We start from the raw sequence: 26,900 nt of genomic DNA, 5'->3' as shown, positions 1-26,900 counted from the left end.
ATTCTGTTTTATTCGATTATTATTGAGCTATCGATTACTCAAGTCAAATTCAAAAATTTAACGAAAAAGGTGGTTGCGTGTTTTGAATAACGGTAAAGGTAAAAGCGGGATAGTGAATACCCCGGTGGGGGTAACACAAGGGGGTAAAGAATATCCCGCGCGATAGTAGGGAAAACATTGAAGGGGTTGGGGGAAGTTTTCGCGGTCATTCTACCGACGACTTTTGACCGCGCAACAAGGTGACGTGAACCTCGCTTGAAGTGACAGTTAGATTCTTGTGTCGGGATTCAAGGTTAATAGGAAGTGTCGTGGACTATCCCGCGAGTGTCTACCGCGTTAGGAATATTTTATATCGCGGCGCGTTTTATACCGGTGCTTCGTGCAAGTTTTGTGTCGTTCGTTACACCGACCGAAGTATTAAAGTGACAGTTAGACCGCGCTTACGTCTCAGGGTCGTGTTTAAAGATTTAACGGAAGTGTCGTGAATATCCCGCGAGTGATCTAGTGCGCGGAGAACGTTATTTTATTATAAAACAAGGATGCTTTTTCGTGATCGGAATATTGTTTCGCGCTTTCGGGATATAGTAATTCGCGTTTCAATTTATTTTTTAATTGATCGTCGTACAGCCGGAGTACGCGTTATCTCTTGCGGAGTGTCGATTTTCTGTCTGGTAAGACGTGCTAATAGTGTATAGTGACCGGCAATGATGACCTGACTCACTGTGGTGACAGCGGCTAACGCGCGTGAGCTAGGGTGGAGTGCGTTAGGCCTTACCGCGGATCGTGTACGTGAACCTTGGAGTATCGAGAGAAGCGAGAGAACGAGGAAAAGTTGGAGGAAGGCATCTTCATGTTCTGTTCTGTTCGCGACCGTGCGTGTGAGAGAACGCATGAGTGATCGCTAAGAAATCATTATAGGCGCCTCTAATGATTTCTTAGCGATCACTCGTGCGTTCTCTCTCACATGCACGGTCGCGAACAGAACAGAGCATGAAGATGCCTTTCTTCAACTTTTCCCTCGTTTTCTCGTTTCTTTCGGTACTTCAGGACTCACGTACGCGATCCGCGGTAAGGCCTGACGCACTTTACCCTAGTTTACGCGCGTTAGTCGCCGTTGCCGCAATGAGTCATGCCGTTATTAAAGGTCACTACTATTACATGCAATTCGGGAAACGGCATCTTCTGCTTGAGAGATTTGCGTTACGCCGGATTGTGCGATGCGTATTTTAGTATTTTTTAATTTCTATTTGAACAATTTTTCCTTGTTTTATGATAAATTACGCTCTAAGTGACAATGTAATAAAGTGCGCGGTGAATATTATGTGAGTGAGTGTGAGTGTGAGTGTACAGTTTTGCGTTTTTATATATTATACGGGGTGCCGTGTTTAAGTTATTATGTAATGAGTGATAGTGTAATAAAGTGCGCGGTGAATATGAGTCATAGTGTTATGAAGTGCGCGGTGATAATTATGTGAGTGAGTGTGAGTGTACAGTGTCGCGTTTATGTATATAATACGGGATGCCGTGTTTAAGTTATTACAAAACAAGGTCGCTTTTCTCGTTATCGGAATATTGTTTCGCGCTTTCGGGATATAGTAATTCGCGTTTTTAATTTATTTTTTAAGGGATCGTCGTACAGCCCGGAGTATTCGTCGGTCCCTCGCGGAGTGTCGTTTTCTGTTTCGTTAGCCGTGACTGATAGTGCGTGCGCTACTGCACGCAATTCGGGAAATTGGCATCTGCTGCTTGAGAGATTCGCGTTACGCCGGATTGTGCGACGCGTATTTTAGTAGTTTTAAAGTCCTATTCGAACAATTTTTTCTTGTTTTATAATAATTTAAACTAGGTACGAGTGATAGTGTAATAAAGTGCGGGGTGAATATGAGTCATAGTGTTATGAAGTGTTATGAAGTGCGCGGTGAATATTATGTGAGTTAATGTGAGTGAGTGTGAGTGTACAGTTTCGCGTTTTTGTTTATAATACGGGGTGCCGTGTTTTAATAATAATTTAAACTGTGAGTGATAATGTAAATTAACGAGTGATAATTTAAATTATGAGTGATAGCGTTAGGGGTTAATGACAGTATTTCGCGAGAGTTTCCAGTGCGCGAAAAGATGACTCGACGACGACGACGACGACGACGACGACGACGACCTCCCATCTGAGAGGAGGAGCAGGCCCGGGGGGTATCCTGCATCGGCGGAGCAACTTTAAGGTACGCATTAATTTTTAAATTAAAATCTTTATTAAAAAGAAATCTTTACTTTTTTTATATGAATCTTATTAACTAACTAACATGTCTGAATTAATATTTTTCTATTTATGTTACAGTCACCGGCAACAACTCCGCTGAAACTCATGCAGATTCGTGAGTCGCATGCTTTTTTTTTTTTTTTTTACAAATTCCTTTAACTGTCTTTATTTTAATTGTTATATATGTTTTATGTATACTTATATATTTTTATATACATACGCTTTAATATATATTTTACTTTCAGAGAAATAATACTTTTTTTTTTTTACAAATTTCTTATTTAAATGTCTTTATTTTAATTGTTATATTATATATGTTTTATGTATACTTATATATTTTTATACACATATGCTTTAATATATATTTTACTTTCAGAGAAATAATACTTTTTTTTTTACAAATTTCTTATTTAAATGTCTTTATTTTAAATGTTATATATGTTTTATGTATACTTAAATATTTTTATATACATATGCTTTAATATATATTTTACTTTCAGAGAAATAATACTTTTTTTTTACAAATTTCTTATTTAAATGTCTTTATTTTAATTGTTATATTATATATGTTTTATGTATACTTATATATTTTTATACACATATGCTTTGATATATATTTTACTTTCAGAGAAATAATACTTTTTTTTTTTACAAATTTCTTATTTAAATGTCTTTATTTTAATTGTTATATTATATATGTTTTATGTATACTTATATATTTTTATACACATATGCTTTAATATATATTTTACTTTCAGAGAAGTAATACTTTTTTTTTTTTTTACAAATTTCTTATTTAATGAATTAAATAAGACAGCTGTCTTATTTCCTTGAATTAAAATACAGGCGCGCGCCTGTATACATATATTAAATATATTTATTTGCACTAATATTATATTGCTTTAAGTAAAATGATGTGTGGAATGCATCAACAATTTTTAACCACACCGGTTGTACTTACAGAAAATATTAATAATATGTACAACCGACAGTCCGCAGTCTGTTTAAGTGGGACGGAAAATTTTTGTTGCATTGCACATAAAAAATTTACATTAACACATTATACCTTGAACATTTCGGACCAAACACAATTCGGTGACTCGGATTTCGTACTATTTAAAATTATTTAAGGATCCGCGATATTACCGAGAAGCGGATCTGAGATATCTGCCGGCGACGCCACGAAAGAACAGGACAGACAGTGTATAGGTCTGGCCTGTTCTTCTATCCGACGGCAGCTGAAACGCTGGCTTCACACGGACGAGCCTCTGTAGCTGAACGCGTGGAAGCAGCGATTCCGAGTTGGGCTCTCTGCGTCCGAGATATTAGCAGACGCTACGGGCACACGCGGACACGGCATTGTGCCTAGTGTGCATATGTTGCCCGTCTAAAATCTGCGACCACTGGAACTGATCACTGGTCAAGAGTAGTCTCCAAACAGACCGAGAAATATATTTATTATACTCGCAAGGCTTGCGAGCAACACATCGAAATTATGGCGAGATATTCCAGTGATTCGGACTCGGATCACAGTAGCAGATATAGGAAAAAACGGAATCGGAAATCAAGGTAAAAATGCAAGTAATTCGATTGCATTGTGTAAAAAGTTAGAAGGTTATGTTTTCTATGAATATTGACGTTCTTCTAGAATACTTTTGTTAAATTATTCATAAAGTAATATTTAATTAATTTTAATTATAATATTTTATAATTAATAGTATATAATTGCTGCAGGTCTAGCAGTTCCGACAGCAGTGATTCTTCATCGCATCGACGAAGATCGTCAAAACACTCGAAAACAAAGCGCAAGCATCGTTCACATTCGAGAAGTCGAGGAAGAGATCGGAATTCGAAGAATCATAAAGGATCTAGGAGCAGTCACTCAAGAGATCGAGATAAAAGACGTTACCGTTCTAGAACAGGCAGGTCACACTCCTCAGATCGTACAAGAAGAAAGGCCAGATCAACATCTAGAGAAAAATCTCGAAGTCCCAGCAGCAGTTCGCAATCAAATCAATTAAAAGTTAACACAGAAAAAATCCAAATTTTAACAACGAAAGGTAGGAGTATTAATTTTCATGGATATTACACTTAACATTTGGATTTAACTGTTTGTTATATTGAATAATGTAACATTTTTTTTTTTTTTTAGATGATTTTCCTATAGAGCCACGTTTTAAAGAAGGTGTACTTGAAGAAATAAACGCAGAAGGTTTTGTTCCCAAACAGTTTATTTCATCTGCTACAAAAGAAAGTAAATTTAAAAATATTGTTATAGATATTAGCTCAGACACCATACAGATTCCACCTGTGTCTAATGTTTCCAGTGGTTCAGAAAGTATATTTCACACATCAGTAAGTTTTTCTAATCTTTACATTTCTGTACTAACTATACTCGGGATAAAAGAGATATTTGTTCCTTTATAGATTATGATGGATCAAGAAGCAAGATTTGATAAATGGGTAAAAAAACTCTACACTTTGCGACAGAAAGCTGTAGCTGACATGGTACATACAAATGTTACTTGAATTATGATTGTACATTAGTATTTTTTGTTCATAATTAAATTTGTATTAATAATTTGACAATATTATGTATAAATAATAGTTTTTAAAAATAAGAAACGTGAAATAAATATAAAACAAGGTAAAATCTCTTTTGCTATAATAAAATATTGGTTTACGAATCATATTCGAAACGGTAACATTAATATTGACATTTATACGTATCATTTATTTTTTTGTCAGACTTTACAATTAGTTCGCGTACAGTTTTACAAATTTGGTTTTTTAACACTATAAAGCTAAGGAATAATATTCAAACTCGTGGAGATAGAAATGACTATAGGAACTCAACTACAATTATACGAACAGAGAATTGTATAACAATTTTATAATATATAATTTAAAATGCGTAGATAAAATTCGCATTGCTGTAAAATTAACAAAAGCTAATTAACAAGATATTCTGCATTTCCATCCCCATTAGAAAATAGTGGAACTATTTAATGTACTATTTATTGCCACCAGTGTTTAATCTACATGTCTACGGACATTTAAAACGGCGTGTACGCACCGCATATTTATACATGTGTGTTAATGGGGGAGTAAATAATATAAACCATAGCACATAACTAATACAAAATGAAAAGTGAATATATTCAGGCACTCGGTCTATGATCTGTACATATATTAATAAACACATATTTCTTTTATCTTGATTTGTTCGCGGAATTTAATAGATTTTTTTAAATATAAATATTAAAGAGTTTATTTCTAATCCACTTGAAAATATAACAGTTTTTTATTTGTGTAATATATCTAAGTGTTTGTTAAGATCTACCTCAATAATTTGTACATAAAAATCACTTTCCAACAATACATCTTTAATTTGCCGGCTTAATTTCAATATCAATTATAGATAATAATTCATCATACGAAATAGACTAGAATTTTGGTTCTTTATGCTATTAAAATCGCAGATAAATTTTTATTCACAAATTATTAGTGTAAAACATTCTGAATCAAAAAAACTCAGACACGCTCTATATATAAATGTTAGTACTAGATACATCTATACGTAATATTTAAAAGTATTGAACATCCGAGTACCTGGATACGTTTGCCGACATTTAATGCTGTACGTATACGTAACTGAAAATAAAAAACTTAAAAACGCCTTGTCTCTGTACGTGTGATAATACACAAAAATAGACTAATGGCAAAATTATGCATTCAGTCGCAATTTCTTATCTATTCCAGTTCTAGTTCTCAGTTTTCATGCATAATAAATTGGCAATAAACTGATACGTAAAATATGTATTTAAAATATGATATTGCATTATTAATATTTATTAAAGCACGTAATTTTTCACTATTAGAATAGCAGAAGAGATAAGCAAGTCTTAAATGGAATGTCCAAACCCACCAAGACTTCTCTTGGAGCAATATTTTACGTATCTTCAGTGTTTTTCAATCGAAACGTTTTGTAAAAATATGTATATAGTCACAATAATCTTGTAAATGTTCAATACGTTTCACATATTATTCGCAATTGCAAAAGTAACATATTTTTTATCGAAACACTTTTGAAAATTATTTTTAAATCTGTGATATTAATATTCGTGTTTTATACCTTGATATTTTATTGTATTTAAGCACTGCCCATAACACGAGCAATATAAAATTTTCTAAATAGAATTCACAAATGAATATATCTATAGATCGCTAATAATAACGGATCATAAAACTGCATCGTAAGCGCAACGATTTAGTGCATGACTATTCTATTGGTTTCATCGATCATTAACGCAGACATTTATAAATATAATCAACAAGCTGTGTGTTAAAATCCATAATAATAAATATTTTATTACTATGGTGTAACACCACATTTGCTACCTGTTCGAATAATATACCATAAGAACATGGAAGAAATATTAATTTTCCTAAAATCCTGCAGACATTATATCATCTTTCTGAGCCTTTTTTTTTAAATACTGAACCAATTGTTTATGGTTGAAAATCTTAGAACATTTTGAACTTTCTTTTTCTATTATATACTTCAAATCGACATATAAATCATTATACAATAATAAATCGCGCTTGCGTTGTATGTTATAATCTAAAATTAATAAAAAATGGAGTAATAGAAATGGAAAGACTTATAATGAACATCTCGATAAATGTAGGAGCGTATATTTGAAATATGATTTAAGAAAATACTAAAATCGCGAAATTAAACGATGCGCGATAAATGCAAAGTATAAATTCTAAATTCGATAAAATATTTATCTGAATTTGTTTTGGGCAGCTTATAATTTTTATACATTGATCTACTGGTGGTTTTAATACTCTAGAATAATTGAAAACTCCCTCTGCTCTATCTCTCATAGTTTCATTCGAAGTCGTCTAAATTTACGATATCGACTTCCATAATACTATTACCGGCAAACTGCCCGAACACTCCGCTTTGTGATGCACTGCGTTTCACAACTGAAATATTTAAAAACACAATATATTAAGAGTATGTCATTAACGAGATTTTACTTTATAGAACTTGAATTTTGATAACTAACCACTGGTAGAATTCACTTTCTGCAGTATATAGGTAGGCAAGTCTTGGCATTCACGCGCTATGTATGTACCGACGAGTGACATATCAGTAATTGGCGGTGTAATTACTTTCATGGTTTCACGTACAACTGCAGTGTCCACCTCATAGTAACCTAATATCCAATATTACGTGAGAGATATAGTTAAATAAAAAAAATCTAAAATTAAATTCCAATTAAATTACAGACTTACCATCCAACATTTTTTTAAGGAGATCGTACATGTTACGAGGTGGCAGTACACGCTGACGATTCAGTGGCATGACAAAGCAAGATTGACCGTCAATATCTATGATACCTGTTTTATTCTGTAAATAAATGTAAGAAATATGATTTGTAAGACGCAAGAGATCGCACCCTCATTAAGTTAGTCCCCGCTTACGATACAAAATATGATATTAACTTACAATATTAAAATCGTGTATGAAACGACCTTGTCGACCACCACGGAAATCAGGCACGTCGATCTTCTCGTAGTGCTCGTTCTCAAGATCAATCTCAAATCTCTCTTTGAAGAAACTGTTAATGTCATGATCTATGTCTCTTGCGATATCTAACGCATTCTGTTCCATAGCTCTGAGACTCTTGGCAAACAAGTCGGAGTCACCTAACAATCCCTGATGTACTGCGTTATTGCCATAGGACGCCTTATTCGTGTTGTCATATGGAATGCTGTACCAGCCAGTACGGAATCTACGCATCTGAGTTCTCGCATATTGCTTATAAATATACAGCCCACCGACCATGCCGATAAGTAGTATAAGCAATGCTAGAAGAAAGAGCAAAAATGTTGCTGTCATATGTATGTGATGAATGCTTCTTCTCGAGATGAAAAAACGGCTGACTGGAATTGAATCAACTTTTGGACGTCCCGCCTCAGGATCAGCTTTTGCATCCTCCTGTTAAGTAAGTATACCTATTATAATTTATTATTTTATTTGGTAAAACAAAAAATTTCAACAAATTTTAATGTTTAAAAATCGTTTTGTGTAACTTAAAGTTCCGTTTGAGAATTCTCTATTCTCTAATTAAACGTATCTTCAAAATATAAAATTTATTTATGTAAAATTCACGAAAACGCGAATAATCGTATGCAGAATTAATTCTAAAAATTAATTTCAAATTTCCACTTCTAAGTTATTCGACAAGTTGGGTAACAAAAAAATAATTCATTGTTTTAAAAATCAATAGAAGTAAAAGAGGGTCTTATGTCATTTACAATTATCCTTCTTTAAGCGTTTTATTTCCTTCTCTGCTTAATGAGTCGCGCGTTTATCTTTATTGAAGCACGAAAAAGCATAGAGCATGTATCTGTCATAATACATAGCGGTATATTTCGTCATTAATTTACGCGGTCTGCCGTTGGTGAACACGTAACGCATGTATGTATATATGGGTTACATCGCTACATGTCAACACTGTCAAACCCAAGCGCGCACTTGCGCCGACAGCATAGATACACGACTAGACATACTTTAATATATAAATTAACAATTAATGGAAATGCATATGCACATATGCATACATATACACATACATATTCGACGATAATTACGCCTAGTAATTATCTATGTATCCATTACGTGTCTATGTATATATATATATATGTATGTATATATGTATTAAGGGTTGCGTTAAGTGGCTTTGCTGCGCATTAAGGCAGCCGATAAATAATAACGATTCTATGCAGCCAGGACTCAAAACGGGGCTTGACGGAAGCGTCAAAAAGTAACGGTGCAAGAGACGCGTTCTAGACCGAGGTGTGTACTAACCGCCGCTTTTTCCTCCACAAACAATGGCTGCTCCATTTTGTCGGCCTTCTTCTCGGTGATCGCTTTCGTGATTACCGTCATCTTGAGGGCTTTTTACACTGAGGACGCCTGCAAAAAAGGTTGAGCTCGTACTCCGGATGTCGCCAGCCGTGGCAACTAGCGTAGACCGCTTGTCGGAGAGCGATGAGGAGGTTCCTCGTAGCCGAGAACGTGGAGTGGGGAACTCAAGACAAATGTATGGCGACGTACACAACCGTACAATCGGCTCCGAGCGACTGCGTTGGTGTTGGGAGTTGGGTCTGTTGGATGATACGGATAAATCCCTCGGAGCGAAGCGTTGTACGCATGTATAAACTACGTCATCGACCACGTGACTGATAGGGCATCTGTATTTTCTGATGCTGGCCAAAGGGATGTAATATACTTTGGCTGCAAGAGAGATTTATATTGACGTAAGTATTTTATGTTTTATTGCCAGATTTTTTCTCGCATCTGGTAAATCTGTTAAGCGCGACAAAAGCCCGGTAAAATGTTACGACATTTAAAAGACGTCTTACAGATGTCTCGTTTCTGATTCGAAACGTTTTTAAAACTTAAACGTTTCGAGTCAGAACAGAGAAGTTGAAACAATCGGTCCTAAATTATTCAATTAGTTGGAACATAAAAAAAAAAAAATAATTTTATTATATTTCTAGTTACTCTCGGCCGGAAGTCGGAACAAAATTTTTTTTAAATCCCGAGAAAATCCGCTACGAGCCGCCACCATCAAATCGAGATGTGGAGACCGCCAATAGACGCCACCACCAGTCCGGCTACTCCGGCTTACTTGCACGGTTCGCATGCACTTCGTCGAGAACCTGCATAATAATATATGCAAGTAATTCCTCATTTATATCCTGCTACGATATCCTACTCGCTTTGCCGACGAGTCCTGCAGTGGAAGCCGGGACGAAACGCCTCAACGCTAGATGCAAAGCGTCACACCTACGCATATATGTATGTAGCTGGGACCGCACGGACGGTACGAGAAGAAGAAAAAAATCAGTGAAGACTCGCAGCAGGATTTCGCTGGGACTAAAATGTTCGACTCATTACTGAAACATACTATTGCGCTATGATGCCGGATTCAGTGGTACACCATCCCGCTCGCAGCGACAAAAGTCGCACTGGCGTGTTTACAAGGCCTGTGGTGGAGGTTGGCGATCCGGCCGTTGCGGCGCGTCAAGCCGCTGCATACCGCACATTCCGGCGTAATGCCCGAGCGCGCGCGCGGATGGCGGGATGAGGCGCGGGCGGGAGGGACGAGCGAGGCGGGGACGAGGACGAATAGCCGAGGCCTGCCTGTCGTGTCAAACGGGCTGTGCCGCGCGCGCACGTCCACCCGCCCGCATACCGTCCGATTTTCGTGGCTTTCAATGGGAACGAGCTGCCGGCCGCGACACGACGCGTCGACGACGTGAGTGCCGGAGGCGCGAGCGACGATCGCCGCAACGAAGTCGGGTGACAGCCGTCGACGGCGCGAGGTCTGCCTATCTTCCCGCAGGTGCGGCGGCATCGCGGCGACATCGGGAGAGCTGTGGGTGAGTAAAGAGCATAACACACGCATGCGGTACCCGCGCGCGCGCGCGCGCGCGCAAAATGCCCGTGCACGCACTGTCAAATAAAGGCGACGCGGCGGGAATAAATGACGTGCCGGCGCGATCTCACCGCGCGGAATGCCGCGCGCGTACCGTCGTCGCACTTCCCATCTCGTTTCTTCGCTCTCTCTCTCTCTCTCACACACCGCCTATCTCGCCCGGTCTTTTTCTCCCCGCTGCCTCCGCTCTTTTTCTCGCCTCTTTTTGCATTCTTCTACGCTACGCTGCATTCCTCTATTGATTCCCCGCGAGTGTTGAGGGACGCGCCGCGCGGCGGTGGCGCCGACGACGACGATCGCTCGGAGTAGCGCGGCCGACCCGTCATCGTCGACGGTTTTTGCTTCGCGATCTTTAAACCGCAGGTCAGCCGAAGGTTCGAAAAAAAAAACCGCCTCGTGCCTGCGATCAGCCGTTTCCAAGAGGGAGATAGAAAGAGAGAGAGATAGAGAAGAATACGTCGAATAGACGCGCGAGATCCGACACCTCTTCTCGTCGTTTACGGATGAATCTCGCTGGAAGGTACACGTATTTCTATCGCATGAGGGCCGATTCGGGTTCCCCCCCTTCCTCCCCCTTTGCCTCCGCGCGAGATACCGAGAAAGTCAGCCGCGAGCGACAGCCCCCCGACGTCGACGTTTCGCGTCTCGGAATTTCACGACGAGTTCCGCGACGTCGAGTCCGCCGCGCTCGCCGGGACGAGCCGTCCGTATTTGCCAATCCGCGATTCTTTGCTCGCACAGTGGCGGTTCTACGCCGGGAGGTAACTCGCGAACCGTTCGATCCCGCGCCCTTTGACCCCGCGAGAAAACCGCCGCGTTGACAGATCAGGGACGTTGCGGCAGGGTAAACGGCGAAGTCCGCCCGTGCGCCGCGATTCCGACGTATCGCGTGCCCGACGTAGGAGAAACGGGAGAAACTCCGCGCGACGGCACACGCACGTGATACCCATCACGAAATCCGAAATTCCACCGCGGCGTCACGGGAGATCGCGCGGGGTCCGGAGATCGGCATTTCTTAAAATGGTGCGGCCCCAAGTCGCGGCTGGAATTCCGCCGCGGGATTCCTCTTGGCGCGCACAACGGGACCCGTCGAGATCGACGTGATTTTCGACGCGTTTTCGGGCTTTCGCGCACGAAAGCGGATCCCTTTACGCGCGACTCGCGACGGTGTCGTTTATTAATTCGTCATCGTTTCCGATTTTTCCGTACCTTTCTTACGGCGGTCTCACCGCCTTCCGCCCGTCGTCTGCACGTTCTGTCGCAAGTGCGGAAAATTTAGAAATTTAGAAAGTGCTCTAGACACGAAGGAATTCACGGGAGATCGAATCACAACGAAGGAGAGCAACGGATATTGTTCTCCAAATCAAGGTAGACATTCAGCTTTACCGAAAAATTTCTTCTTTTTTAATTTCTTTATTTTTTGCTCGGGGATAAGATACGTTCTATTTTATTATTCGATTTAAATGAGCTTTGCTTTTATACATTTTTGACGCGAGATACATTCCATTTTATTATCGTTAGGTGACTTTTAATTTTTAATTACATTTCGAGACAGTCTTATTAATTATCTTCTCCTTCTTTTTTTCTTTAAATGACGACTTTCACAAAGTGCAACAACTTGGAAAGTGCACAAGATGCGACAGCATTTGTGAAAGATCGAATCCACGAATTAAAGTGCCGGACTTTGTTCTTTATCCATTTAAGTGTACATTTCTTGGCCAGCTTCCTGCAAGTTGTTTCGACAGAAAGCTTATTGTAAAGTTAACTAGAATGTACTTATCTTTGTAATCAAAGTACTTTTTTATTTTTTATTTTTTTTTCCTAACGTTCGAAGTAAAACGCATTATTGACGTGAAATTTCGACTCTCGCATAAAATTTGGAAAGTATAGCGTGACATTTATAATATTCACAAAGGCAACGGACTTTGTTCTTTTCCAAATGAAAGTAGATGTTTCTTGGCTATCCTCCTGCCAAGCGTTTTTAGCAGAGAAAACTTGTCACAAAGTCAAATTCGATATTTAAATAACTTCTTTTCTTAGTTTTAGAAATGCTTGAATAGTACACGTTTAATTTTATTAACTTTTATTTTTAATATTTAGAAATATTATGTTACAAGACAAATCCGATTTTATTTTAGATATTTAAGTAACATTTAACTGATCTAAGGTAACACCTGGACTTTGTTCTCTCGCAAATAAATGTTTCTTGGCTGTCTTCTTATTGAGTATTTTAAGAGAAACTTTATCGTCAAGTTACATCATATATCTGTTCTTTTAATTTTAACTGGTTAATTCCTTCGCTTGTTTTTCTGGATTTGTAATAACATTCGAGTGCTGTTATTTTTACACAGTATAATTGTTAACTTTGTACACGCGCTTATCGTTTTTACATTTTTTTTATCCGCATCCCTGCGTCTCGATAGAAATGCAGCGTCTGCATCCGTATTACGGCAAATAGAAGAGAAAACGATTAGCTCGCTCGACGTTTCGTTCGTCGGCGCGTAAAAATTCCGTGGAACGCGCTCGCGTTTGGAATTCCATCGGGTACGTCGAACTTTTCTCGAGCGATTGCGCTGATCTTTGTTTAGGGAAAAGTCCAGGGCGATGAAACATTTTACGTCAACATTCAAACGAGCGAACTTGTTTGAGAATGCGAGGAGCAAAAGGGATACGTTTCGCGAACGAGGCGTCCCTCGCCTTCACGAAAATTTCTTTGTCAACGCGACCTTCCGTTCCGCTCGTTCCACTTCTGAAATTTTATCGCGCCTTTTCGACGTTCCATCGCAACGGAAGTCTCGCAATTCTCACAATTCACGCTCCCACATACCGCGACATTGTTGTTTGTACCGAACGGCAGTCGATTTGTTAACTTTGCGGTCGCGTAAATAGAAATCCGCGCAACGCGTTGCATCGCATCGCTTTGTCATCGGACGTTTCCTCGAGAAGTAGACCGTAAAGTATCGCGTGCTTGTTATTCGATCTCTTTCAATTTTTTTTTTTTCCCCCAACAATTTTGAGAAAATGTATCTGCAAATTGCATAAAAGTTCGTTTTATTCCCTCGGCGTGTTTTTCTTTTTCACCGAGACGAGAATACGCGCGAGCAAAATCGAAGAAACAGAGAAAGCGAGCATTTGAAATGGGAAATTTAAATGTACAAGCGGGTTTTATGTAATTCCCATTCGCATTGAAGGTTCTTTTTTTTTCCACGAGTTCGTCAACAAGAACACTCGACGAGAAATCTCGATCGGCGGTTTCGAGCTCTTGCGTTCTTGAGCTCCGTGGTCGCGTGTATAATCGCCCGCATACCACGTGCTATTCAGTGCGTATATATGTATATATGTATATGTATATGGGTACGTATACGTGCATATACGGAGTGTACGTAATGTTTATTTCTGACGAATAAATTTCTATTAATATCGTATTAATTTTTTTTTTTTTTGAGACAAGTTTCTGTTATTCATTTACAATTATTAGTAGCCACGTATAAGACTGATATAAATAATTTCTCGACATCAGTATCTCCTTAAATGTTACTTAAAAAATTAATTCTGATTGACAACGCTTACTTTTATTTTTCTGGCTTAAAAAAAAAAAAAAATTTAAGACAGTAGTTTTAGGACTCTAGACATTTGATTGAATCTTTGGATTCTTCGGTCAAGATAACACGTGGGAATCCGTCGATCGAGTAGTTACAGCGGCGTGACGTGACGTAGGTTGAAGGTGCGAAATTTATCGTGAAATAAAAACGTTCGTAAGTGAATTGCAAGTGAATTTCGCCTCCGAAATTCCGACGCTGTCGCGTCCGCGTATTTACAGACGCGCGTCGTTTCGCCCACAATGACGTTGCGTTACACGCGATGATTCTTGCGTTCGGTACCGATACACTTTATCCAGACCGTCTTCTCGTTTAAATAGCCGCCAGCTGACGACGTCGTTATTCATAAAGCGTTTACACTAGGCGGCATTCGTGTAAAATTGAGAGGAAGAGGCACGGCCGAGGAACGGCGCGCCTTTTGTGTAAACCAGATTTATCCTTCCAACATTATCTCGTTGCTTTATCGCTCAAGAAACTCGACGAACACGACGACGCGCGAAATCTGACGATGCCTTCCCGACAACGAGGTTTCCCTTAAAAAAGAGAAAAGAAGTTTTAAAAAACTTCAAGACCAATTGTTGTAAATTAACGCAAGTAATTCGAGTCTCGAAAAATTTGATATGGTCACGACGAGAAAAATTAATCCAGCAATTAAAATTATTAAGATCTTAATGACGATTTTATTTTTATTAATTTCAATTCTGACGATACTAATTTTTAACAAAGAATTAAAGAACAGATTTGCGAAGCATTTAAGAGAATGAAATAAAGTCATGTTTCTTGATTCTGCAAACTACTAAAGAGAACGAAGAATAAAGCTAAAGCACCGGAAAGAGTAGAGCTCGCAAAGCGGTAAGGAGGTGGATAAAAGGTTGTTTATATTGTTATGATGAAATCGTGATGTCGACCGTACGGTAGTGTTGCGAGAAGCGGGAAAAGCACGCAAAGAGGATGAGAAGGAACGAGAGACAGAGAGAAAGAGGTTGCAATTCAGATAGGAATGGCTTTGAACCAGCCGCGATCTTTTCTCTTTATTTTTAACTTCGTAAACCAGGTTTCCTTTCGCTGTCGAATATTAGAGCGAAAAATAGAAACGATCGTACCGGCACATCTTTTTTTTTAATTAATTTAATTAATTAATTTTTTAGTGATATTAAAAATAATTTATGTAAGACAGAAATTAATTCTTTATTAGTTTCTGATTTTTTAAATCGTGTCAAATGTATCTTGACATCAATCCTTTATCACATCTCTTTTTCGAATTCGTTGAAAGTTCTCCGCACACACGTTCATAATTCAACCATTACGTCTGACTAAACTGTCACGTAGACGTTATTTGACGTTTTACTCTTATGGAATACCTATCGATCCGATCGGTATCTTTAAACTTGGAACGTGGCGAGAAAACCTTAAGCTTATCGTACATCACGCGTTAAAATTCGTAGATTCGATAAAACTTTATTAACGCGTTTGACCGTGCCTTAACCGATTGTTCGTCATTCTTTCTGAATTCCATTGAACATTTTAATGAAAATGTTAAATCGTCGCGTCTGGCTGATATGTAACATAGGTTTTATTCGACTTTACACTTTACTTCTACTTGTGCGGTAAAACTTTATTGCGATTAAGTGATAAATAATGTCAAGTGTGATAGCGTTATCCCTTTAAGTGTGTTGACACATTGCTTATTGCCACTTTATATCTGTCGTCGTTTTTCGTCACGACATATCTGAAAAATGTTAAGTAATTAGTTGATAAATTGCGAGGTTGAATTCCATCGTTCTAAGGTTTTTTTTTTTCAACATCAATGTACAATTTTTAATTTCTGTAAAGTAAGAAGAATGTGACGATCGTACAACTCTTTGAATTTTGCAACTTAAGACAAAATGCAATACGGAGCACTGATGGAATAAACTGGACAGTAATAAAGTCATACTGTATTTCTTGCAGTAATTTTTTATACGTCGACAAGTTTTTACTGTTATAGCCGGCGATCGATTTAGCAAATAAAAGAAAATGTATCTTAATTGCGATTAAACTCTTCAAATGGTTTCTAGCAATTAAGCTCAAGATGTACTACGAAGTTTGTCGGAGGATTATCAGGGGTTATTAGATATTCAGGGGTTATTAGATATATTAGATTTTATTAGGCGATCACACATTTAATGCAAACATCGTTACGTAATCACACGCGCTGATTTATAATTACGTAATTTGTTTTAAATTAAAAAAAAAAAAAAATTAATGCTCAATTTAAAGCACTTTCGGTTCTATGCGGTTAAAACAAATTTATTTGACTCGCTTGGAAGTAAAATCGAGTCTAAATTCCTCGCGTTGTTAAAAACTGCGGGGAACGTCGTAATATCTAATTAAAGCGATTATCAATCGTTAACGTGCTACACAAACGCGAACGTGTCGATCCCATTGCTAGATACGTGGCGCGAGAAGAGGTCTCGCGAGAGGAGTGCCGGCGGGGGTGAGGGACTTCTCCCGCGAAAAGGGGGAGGAGGGGGGGAGGGAGCCGCGCGCGCCGATGGTGAGGGGGGTCCGCATTCCACAGACAATGTCACGTTTTTTAATCCCCGTTTTACTTTATTTGCGCCGCCTTCGGCCGCGAGGAAGGCCCAAACAGTTAAAGTTCGACTCTTGTCCCTGTACAGAGCGCCTGATTTTGCGACGTGGAAGCGCAGACGGGACAAGGACGACGTATCCTTGCCGCAAGAACGACGCAGGAGTCAGCGACGTGAGGGGAAACGAGGGCCCACGAAACGGTCCGAGGGTACGCGCGAATTCCGCGAGGGTGCCACTTGCGAGGAGGAGGCAAATAAAGGAGGAGGCAGAAAAGGAAAAGACAATTCGAACGAACGGAACGAAAAAAAAAAGGAAGACATGTCCGCCGTCGAGAGCGCCTTGGACGTCCTCTCCAGAGCGGCGACAATGTTGCAAGGTCAGTTCACGTCTTTTGATACTTTACTTCGCAATTTACTCCGGTCCGGATTCTCTCGATAATACAAGGAATGATAACACGAAATGTTCCGAGAAAACATGATAAAAAGAAAAATATTGCACATAAAGAGATAACTTTGTCCTCTCCTTAAGTTTGATAAAATAATCTTTATTTTATTACGAAATACAATTCACAAAAAGAAAAAAAGAAATTAGATTTCTTTTTTTTTTCGCTAAATATTGCAGGATGTTGACAATTTCGTTAAGAATAACGACGTACATTAGACATTCCTTGAATGTCGGAAACCCGAAGGTTTTATTGTCTTCGTGACGAGCGTCTTAAAAGACAAAGTCCTCGATAGTAAGAAAAAGTATGTCAAGTATTCCAAACTTAGAAATACTCAGGATTTTCAGGCGGTGATAGAAAAAAAAAAAAAAAAAGGTGTAAATTTAGAACGAAAGCCGTTTAAATCGGACTTAATCTATCGTCTTGTCATACACGAAGAGTCTTTCGTGTCCTTTTCCCAATACACTTCCAATATTTTTTCGATATTATTTTTTGAGGACAAGATAGCTTCAATTTTTTTTTTTTTTTTTCCAAGACTTAAACCGACTGATATGAATGCGGTATAAAGGCACAATTTGTCACGACGAAACGTAACGCGATTGAATTCCAGCGGAATGCGTGGACTTGAGAACCGCGTCAACTACTCGACGTGCCGCCGACATTCTTCGCATAATTTGTTCAACAGTCATTCTATATTTCACGCGCGTGCATGGCGACGTTAACGAAGGCTCGTTCGTATGCAAGTCGAAGCGAAATCGCCGTGGGTATCGCTATTATTATCGCAGGCGCCGAGTTATAATGCAACGTGCTATTACCTGACATAAATTCGCAATCGTAACACACTGTCACAATGTGCGCGATTGGTTTTTGTGTGGAATCGATCGCGCGATTGCGGGTGAGCAATTGCATTCTTCACTGCGTGCTCGACTACCTGACTTGCGAAATCCTCCTCGAATAATGCGGGCATTTAGCGTAATTAAACTTAGCGTAATTAACTAATAATGAAATTGGAAATTTAGTTAAACGCTGGGCAAATACGTTTTAATTGTAGGAAAAGAAAACAAAATTGTTTAAATTAGACTTTCGTACGTACGTAGCTAGCGAGATAATATATTTAAGCGATGGAAAGACTTATTAATTCGATTTCTTTGATGAATTTCAAACTAGAGTTTTATTAGGTTGATTTGTTCATCATTGGGCGCATTTAATTAAATTCTGCTGAGATTTGTTGAGCACTCGCGATATTTTCAAGTGTCGTAACGGGTTCTGCACAGTCGTCGTTTATAGGTGCGATTCAACATATTTCGGATTAAGTTAATGTGCGCTCAGGCCACGACGCACGTTTGCTGATCTCGAATTTTTATTTATCCGCAAAACGGCAATCTTTCGCTTACGCCGATACATTTCGTCAGGAAGTTCCAGGCAGAATGCGCCGTGTCTGCTTAATCTTCCACCGCGTATGTTTTACGGCTCGCAATCTGTCCCTCGAATAACGAATGCGAAGTGATGGAAATTAATTAATTCCAGCAAATCACGCGCGTAAACCGACGAGCATTAAATTACGTTTGGCGTCTACGATTCAACGCGAATGCAAAAATACAAATTAATATGCAAATGGCATCATCGCGCGATGCGAAAATAAGAGTTATTATTACAGTATTAAGTTTCATTGCTTTCACGATTGCTTGTTTCTACGTGTCAATTTTCGAAGGTCCTATAAATTTCGGCGAAATATCCTGCGCGATAAAGAGATCGGGAGTACGAAAACTGGAAAAAATTATTGTAAAGGAACGGTGCCTTAAACTTTTTTTTTTTTTTGTTTTCGCATTTGAATTAATGGAATTCACACGATATGCGAATAGTGCATGAATATCGAAAGGGTTTTAAAATAAACGCACGCTATCAACCTCGCTCGACGCATTCGCGCGTGCATATCATCGATGTGCCGTGCCGGTTACATCGTTTTATATACAGGGTCGCACAGAACTATTGTATTTCTCGAATTGAATTAATGTAATTTAATTAATTCGGGGTCTATATAATCTCCAACTTAATTAAATAACAAAAAAAGAAAAAAAAAAAAAGAAACTTAGGCCAGTTGACTTTTAGTTTTACTTTTACGGATTTATCGGCTTCATTAAAATAAATTTCAGCGTCCATATAAAATTATTTATGTCCTTTAAATTAATTTAATACAAAATTAAATTCACGTCACTTTCTAGTTTAGATTTTATCAAGAAGCGAGCTCGAACGAATTCTAATAAAATTTATTCCAAGAGTTATTCCGCAACGTATTAAATTTTAACAAGTGGCTATGCGTTTTTTAATTTGATTTCGAGCTGATTGTTCCGCCGAAGGCTACGATACAAATCGAGGAAAGGAATCCCGAGCGTCCAGTTTATTTTACCGATGTTAATATAATCGAAAAGCAGGTATACGCGAATTTTTCGTTCCTCGCGCACCCAGTACATCGTGTCTACCTGCAAAAAGAGGAAATAGAGAAAGAAACGGACCGGAGGGAGAGGCCGAGAGAAAGAGAAAGCGAGAAAAGAGACGAGTTGGCTTCCAGCCGAGCGCGCGCGCTTACAGTACCTTATAAATACACGCTTAATTCGCGACGTATCTGTGCAGGGTGCACGCTCGTATGCGGGCGTCGGCGTGTGCGTACGTGCTTGCGTGCGTGCGTGTAAAGGCAGCCTCCTTCGATCCCACGTGTGCGGGGAGTAGGGTGGCGGCGAACGGGCGAGTTGAGGCGGATGAATGAATGAATCTTAAGACAGTCGTGAGTGGCGCATTCACGAAACCGCGAGTGCGCCTTTGAGGGACGCGCTTTTCTTTCTTTCTTTCTTTTTTTTTCCGAGAACAGGCCGTTTTTTTCTTTTTTTTTTTTTTTCTTATCTCGGAGCTTCTTCTCGCGTCGTCGCCATTTTCATCCTCGTCGTCGTCGTTCCTCTTTCGCCGTGCACTCCTTACGATCGCGTTAAACATTTCGTTATCCCGCGGCTACGCCGAGCAGAGTGAGTTTGTGCGCGTCTCGCGGTTTTTCGAGTTTTCTCCCGTTCCCCCACGGAGTCGTTTTCTTCCCACATGCCGCAATCTTCCTTTCGCTCTTTTTGGTTTTTGAGTTCCTTCGGTTCTCCAACGGCGATTTCGCGATCTTGTCTTCAGCGTCCCGGTTGTTTTACATCGCAATCGTCCACGGGCCAATAAAGTCTTAACATCAGTTTTTAGAAGACGTGATGTGGAAGAATAAAAAAAAGTGACTAGTTTTCTATATATATATAAAAAAAAAGAAAAGTTTATGACGATGGGAGTTTTAGTGCAGGTTTTTCATTCCGCTCGTTAAGTGTTCATTTAATATTTCGTGATTAAAGACGATACGGGAGTTTAACTTTACCATTAATGCTCCCGAGACTGATAAAATGGAGCTCCCGTGTAAGAGAAGACACCTCTGGCAGCCGTGGCTTAACGTCGGTAGCCTCCGACTTCCTAAAAAATCGGAAGGTAAATTATTGAATATATAATTATCACGTTTGCAAAAGCTAAAGTCAAAATCGATTCTTATCAACGCGAAAAATAAACTAATTAGAATTAAAATTTTTACAATTTAATTCTATAAGCAGCCTAGACACGTTGCAATTTTATAAATTAAATTTCAGTAAGATAATCAATTAAAATTGATTTTATATTAATAACGGAATTTACGCGCCGATCCCGTCGAGTTCGATTTCTTAGTAAGTAGGCATATTTTAGTGTTTGATTTTACGATCCTGGATAATGTTGAAGACGATTAAGTTAAATTATTGCCAAAATATATTGCATTACAAGATACGCAATTAAAACGTACGTGGATGTCGAGCGCCGAGCGATGTTGCAAGAATGCTTTGAATCTCATCAAATTTCATTTTACGAACGGGAAGACCTTCGGCTCTCCCGATTTATTCGCCGGATAGGCTTCAGCAGCGGAAACGACGAGTCGCCCTATGATTTGGAGTCATAAAGGGACGAGGCTCATATGCGCCTTCGTTAATTATCAGCATACATATCGAGAACGTTAACTGACTCTTGAGCCAACCCTCCCGCTCCGCTTCCGCTCGACTCCAACGGTCCATTCATCTTTTCCCCGCAGTACGCACCTCTAAACCAGTTTCGCCATCTTCTTGACGATCCTCTCACGGCTATTAGGCACTTCCTGCCCATCCTGAGAACCGAACTCGTTTTTACTACCCTCCTCTCTCGTCCTTCGTTGTCCTCTCTCTCTTTTTCTCCTCTTCGTCCTCCCGCTCTTCGATCGAAGGCGAAGGGTTGTCTCGTTTGATTGGTTTTCCAATTTTAGACACCCCGCCGCTCGGAAATAGATGACCCTCGCGATTTCCGATAGATTCGGATCGATAACGCGTCCCTTCGCTAAGCGAGGTAAATAGATGTAAAGGGAGGAATTCTAGGTATGTCACGTTGTACAAGAGCCACGAGCGAGTCTTGGTAGACAATCAAAATTTCCTTTCCACGTCCGTACACTCTCTTTTGCTTATAAATTCTTTCGTTTGAATACGGGTAATACCTACGAAAATGTTGACAACCAGTCTAGTTGTCCTCTTACATTCATCACTTTTCTTTTCCGTACCCACTGTGCGACCGTCGATTCGAAGTAACGTTTGGCATTCCTCGCATTCCATTTTACAATGACAAAGTAAGGGAAAAGCCAAGAGGGGGAGAAGGTTTCTTTTTTTTTTTCTTACTCTCTCGAGTCAGAACGAAGCACGTTAGCGAGGTAGAGATATCGTCGCTCCGGGACGAGATAACGCGCGCGATCAGTGTGAAAGTAATCAGTTGACTGATATAACAGATCCTTCGCGATCGAGTTGTTCGCCCGAATCTTCGTCGGTCGATTAAGAGTTCTTCGTGTCAAATTAGCATCCGGAACGACATTTTCGTTCATAGTGTTATTTTCGATGCCTTTGTTTATTGCAGAAGAGAGGCCGAAGGTGACAAATCTGCATCGTAAGCCGAGCAGCGCGTGGCGCAAGGAGCGTAGGAGAGATCCAATTCAGAGTGAGGCGTTAGACATGTCAGCGGGAAGAACGAACCATCATAGCAGACCAAGCGTAATCGTTCCTGCCGCCCCGCAAGTTGGTAAGCAATTATTAATAACGATAAAGAGCTCCTGAAAAAAAAAAAGACTTTAGTATATTTCGGTATTACATAAAGTATTTCTGACCGAATAATCTGACGGGAAATAAAGAATAAAATAAAGTGACTTATATGTGCAATCGCGAAGTAATTGAATTTAACAATAAAGTATTTTGAAAATTGAATTAATATTAATTTCGCAGCGGCAAAGAGCCAAAGCGAAAATCCGTCGCTTACATTCTAGTAGGTATAATTAGATAATCAATTCGGTAATACTATTATGTAACGTGAAACCTTTCATATAAATTAATTCCATATAAATAATAATTAACTTAATTACTTTTAACTGATCTTACCTTCGCGTTATTTGAAATATTTTTGTCGACTTGTTTCGATTAACAAACGGATCTTCTGACCGTGCTGAGAGTCGTTAGGCGTTTCCTAAATCCCCATTGTCGTTAGGGGTGTCTGTATAGGGTGCTTTACGACAATGCACCGCCCGCTGCACCGGGATACTGTGCAGATGTGACGTATTTCTCACTGGACAGTTAATCTTCGGATTGTACCATAACTTTTTTTTACATTTCCCAGCGTGAATGTACTTTCCTGAAACATTTTCGTATTAATTTTTCAGATAAAGTTTCTGTTGCTTCTAAATTTTCGATACAAATCGTGCGAGATTTGTTCCTAATTAAGTATTATGTCTTTACTTTGCAATTCTTAAAAAAAAAAAAAATATTTATCTTTACAAGTATTAACTTTTATTTTGATGTTACGTAAAATATGATAAGACTTTCTAATTTTATGCGTACGTACGTTTTATGTATAATAATCAATTAAAAAATTGTAAATTAACAATTAACATACAGTGAACGAGATACGATGAAAGAGTTCGTTAATGTTTTTTTTTTTTCTTCAGGTATCGAAGATACCACTGAGATGCCGGCGACGACGTCCACCGTGGCTTCGGGTGGAAAGAGGACCGGTATGAGGAAGGCGGGTGGTGTCAGCGATCCAGCGATCGACGAGCACTTCAAACGATCTCTGGGTCCGAAGAAATATGCGGCTGTCTTCAACGCCACCAATGCGGACAAGGAAGCTGGCCTGAGTGGTAAGTACAAAAAGACACTAAATATTTGTTCTGCGAATGATAAAATAACGCGGCACTCTGGATTAACTGGATGAACCGGCCTTGGGTGATGATAGAATCTGTGGTCCAGGCTAGATTAATCTGAATCCAGTCTTGTCCTAGCCTCGCCTTAGCTTGCACCAATCTTAAAGGGTTCTTTGCGCAGTTGACGATCATTTCGCAAAAGCGCTCGGTGAGACCTGGACAAGGCTTCAGGCAAACAATCAAAACAAGGATTCCACCTAACTACCGGACAAACTCGCCAGAAATCGTGTTATCTTTCCTCGTCGTCGTCGTCGTCGTCGTCCTCGCTATTGCTAGACGATTGTGGTAACCCACTCGGGTGAAATCGTTCCAGTCTCGCTAAATATATATTAATGATAAGTCATAATCGATAAGAATTAGCTGAATCCGCGGTTGTATCTGCGTCCAAATAAAACTGCAATTAGAGATTAAAATATTTAAATAAGGCTATATGAAGAGAAATAAACGCACATGTTAGTATCAATTTTGATAAAAATGCAGGATTTAAATCGAGTTTTTGTATTGACATTTCGGAGGAAGGATATAAGAAAAGAATTTAAAAATATAAAAACTAAAAGGTTATTTAACATTATAAGGTTTTATCCCAATCACCGAAATTGGCATCTTCTCTAATTAATTATTTAATCAGTTACTAATTAGCGTTTCAAATATTATTCTTAAAAATGTTATAAATTCTCTTTCCAAATATAAGTTATATTTTTTAAAAGTCTAGATTTTTATATCTTTTCTTATATCCGATTTATATACATATATACCATTTTTTTTAGTGAATATCTTACGAATTATATCTTTTAGAATTTGTAATTATATTCTTATACTTTTTTTTTTTTGATCGGACTACTTCGTGGACTTCTTAATTTTTTTTTTTTTTTTTAATTGGTACGTATCGCATTGTGTAAGGAGGGTATCAAGTGTCCTTGATCTTCTCGCTTTTCAACTGGGTGCTCGTTCTCGTCGCTTTTTCATCAGACACGCGTTTAAGAAGACATCAGGAAAGTCGGCCTGTTGCACGCTGTATTTTTTACGGGCGTATTTAATATTATTGTATATAGGCACATATTCCTTTACTATGCCATCGTCACAGTCATTACCGTATAGTTCCGAGTTGCGTATGAATATAAAGTTATTTATTATAATGTTTCATACTTCCTCGCAAAGTAGTATATTTATATATATATAAATATATATATATACATTTGTGTATGTAATATTTACGTAAGCGTACGTCCATTCGTAGTAAGCAATGATACAGCCTCTCCCAGTAGAAGTAATTTTAATGAAGTGCTAGTTACTTTGTTATTTAATCCTGCTCAGTTCGTCGATTGAATAAAAGTCCGATTGCATAAAAGAAAATTTTCTCTTTTAATTAAATCAAACGTAGCTACATTTAATTAAACTAATTTGACAATTAGGAGCATTAAATGCTTACGATGTATGTTGCGTAATTAATTGGATCTGTTTGCATTCGAAGTATAAGTATATATCGCGTGCGGAAAATAATTTAGACAACTGCGGCTCTTTAACTTTCGTTTCCATTTAGAGAGGGGTTGGATCATTGTCCACGGGTATAAAGTGAAATATACGTTAAAGTAACAACACTATTCCGGAGGAGGTTCTTCTCGTAAGAGAGAAAAAGCGAATGGAAGGAACTGTAATTTAAAGCAGGGCACCACGTTAGTTATAAATATTGTATAAGTGTCACGTCTTTGAAGCGCCAGACTGTTTGACGCTGTAAAAGATAAAGCAATCGAACGGGATATGTATGTATAGGCAGTACAGCGCAGTAAAAAAAAAAAAGAAAAAAAAAAGAAAAAAAAAAGTTAAAGCAAAGATGTTTGATTAGTTTAGCAGTACCGTTAATTCTCATCTTATCTTTCCTTATCCTCCGATAGCGCGATTGCCCCTCGCGCATGAAACGCCAGGAATGATTCCGCTTCGCTTCCGTAACGCTAATTGCCGAATGTTAAGAAGAGTAGTACTGATTTCTAATGGTGCTAGGAAGTTCAGCGCGTACCCCAGCACGCACAGAAGTCAGTACCTCTACTTTCTTATTTGCGGAAATTCTTTCGACCGCTCTTTACCGTTGTAATGCAAAGTGTATACCGGGGAAACTTATGTAACGAGCTTTCGAAGCTGGATTACCCTGAAGCCTTACGTGAGGACGATATCCAGGATAAGACCAAGTGTTCGCGCGGAGAACTTTCCTCGCGATAAACGATATCAACACCGCCTTGTACAATATTAGATTAATTCGTGATCCTCGAACGCGAAGAATTCAATTTCATAAAATAGAAAATTTACTTCGGGTTCCTTCGGCCGACATATCCGTCGCGGTGTTATACGCACCTCCCTTCGTCGCATCACTTCGTCCTCGAGGCTCGAACTTCGGTAATTTCACTTTCCGGTTAAAAGATGAGGCCGATTGCCTTTCGCGACAATATACACGGCGAACAAACGTAGGTGCCGTTTCGAGTGCGAGAAAGCGTGGATATTCCTGGCCATCAGGTAGGTCTTCCTTCTAGGCTGCTCGCACTTGGGATCGAAGACGTGATCGATAAGCGAAAGGAGTTGCTCCCGATATTTCATGGGAAATCAACGTCGAGCAACACCGTTTCGATCTACCGCAGGACTTTCCCCGCAACGAGCAAATGTGTTATTCGTAGGTGGGCCCAGGCGAATGGGACAGACTGTCTCGGAAGCGCTCAGATGGCTTCCTATATGCAGGCGGCCTGTTCACTTGCCGTAAAGCAAAGTGGTAACTTAATATTAGAGTTGAATATAAGTACGGTAATCCCACACCCGAGTCCAAAGTAAGTCTACACCTTGTATCCCGCTCCCCCTCGCCGATTTCTCCCGCGCCCTTAGTCATCTCCGGACCTCGTTTCCCTCTTACTTCGGAGTACCTCGAGCGTAATAACGCGACAGGATACTAGATATCGGCGGTGCTCTTTACGCCAAGTGCAAATTGCCACCACCTTCTCCGTCTATTTAATCTTCGTTTCTCTCTCTCTCTTTTCCTATTCATCTCTTTTTCTTTATCTCTTCTGCAAGACGTCTTTGTTTATTTTTCATTAACCTGCCGTAGTTATTAGAACGTAATCTAAGTGCCTAATTAGCGGCTTTGCATTTAAATATTTTCATACTAGTAAGAACTGTTTTAAAAATAAAATAATTTGTCGAGAGATTTAATAAAATTAATGCAATTGTG

The 26,900-nt window shown here is 39.1% G+C and overlaps 3 protein-coding genes across 6 annotated transcripts; 2 read left to right on the top strand and 1 right to left on the bottom strand.

Moving 5' to 3' along the window:
• Nucleotides 1-3,451: 3,451 nt before the first annotated feature.
• Nucleotides 3,452-5,463, top strand: LOC139109774 (zinc finger Ran-binding domain-containing protein 2). The gene is made up of 4 exons (XM_070669097.1): nt 3,452-3,823; nt 3,989-4,314; nt 4,407-4,609; nt 4,682-5,463. The coding sequence occupies exons 1-4, from the start codon at nt 3,750-3,752 to the stop codon at nt 4,781-4,783; spliced, it is 705 nt and encodes a 234-aa protein (XP_070525198.1). The 5' UTR covers nt 3,452-3,749; the 3' UTR covers nt 4,784-5,463.
• On the bottom strand, nt 4,968-9,438 carry LOC139109773 (integral membrane protein 2C). Its single transcript, XM_070669096.1, has 5 exons — nt 9,141-9,438; nt 7,776-8,267; nt 7,562-7,676; nt 7,333-7,482; nt 4,968-7,249 (listed from the first exon to the last, which is right to left on the bottom strand). The coding sequence occupies exons 1-5, from the start codon at nt 9,219-9,221 to the stop codon at nt 7,152-7,154; spliced, it is 936 nt and encodes a 311-aa protein (XP_070525197.1). The 5' UTR covers nt 9,222-9,438; the 3' UTR covers nt 4,968-7,151.
• A 968-nt stretch (nt 9,439-10,406) lies between these two features.
• Nucleotides 10,407-25,524, top strand: LOC139109771 (transcription cofactor vestigial-like protein 4). Of its 4 annotated transcripts, none has more exons than XM_070669090.1 (5): nt 10,407-10,720; nt 17,036-17,322; nt 22,360-22,521; nt 23,438-23,629; nt 23,814-25,524. In XM_070669090.1, exons 1-5 carry the CDS (start codon nt 10,422-10,424, stop codon nt 23,891-23,893), a joined length of 1,020 nt encoding a protein of 339 aa, XP_070525191.1. In that variant the 5' UTR covers nt 10,407-10,421; the 3' UTR covers nt 23,894-25,524. The 4 variants fall into 4 exon arrangements, with proteins under 4 accessions (XP_070525191.1, XP_070525192.1, XP_070525194.1 ...); XM_070669091.1 differs by lacking the exon at nt 10,407-10,720 and adding an exon at nt 11,140-11,296; XM_070669093.1 differs by lacking the exon at nt 10,407-10,720 and adding an exon at nt 11,834-12,144.
• The last annotated feature ends 1,376 nt before the right edge of the window (nt 25,525-26,900 follow it).

Source organism: Cardiocondyla obscurior, linkage group LG18 (assembly GCF_019399895.1).
Source record: "Cardiocondyla obscurior isolate alpha-2009 linkage group LG18, Cobs3.1, whole genome shotgun sequence".
NCBI lineage: Eukaryota > Metazoa > Arthropoda > Insecta > Hymenoptera > Formicidae > Cardiocondyla > Cardiocondyla obscurior.
This window is presented reverse-complemented; position numbering and strand designations above follow the sequence as displayed.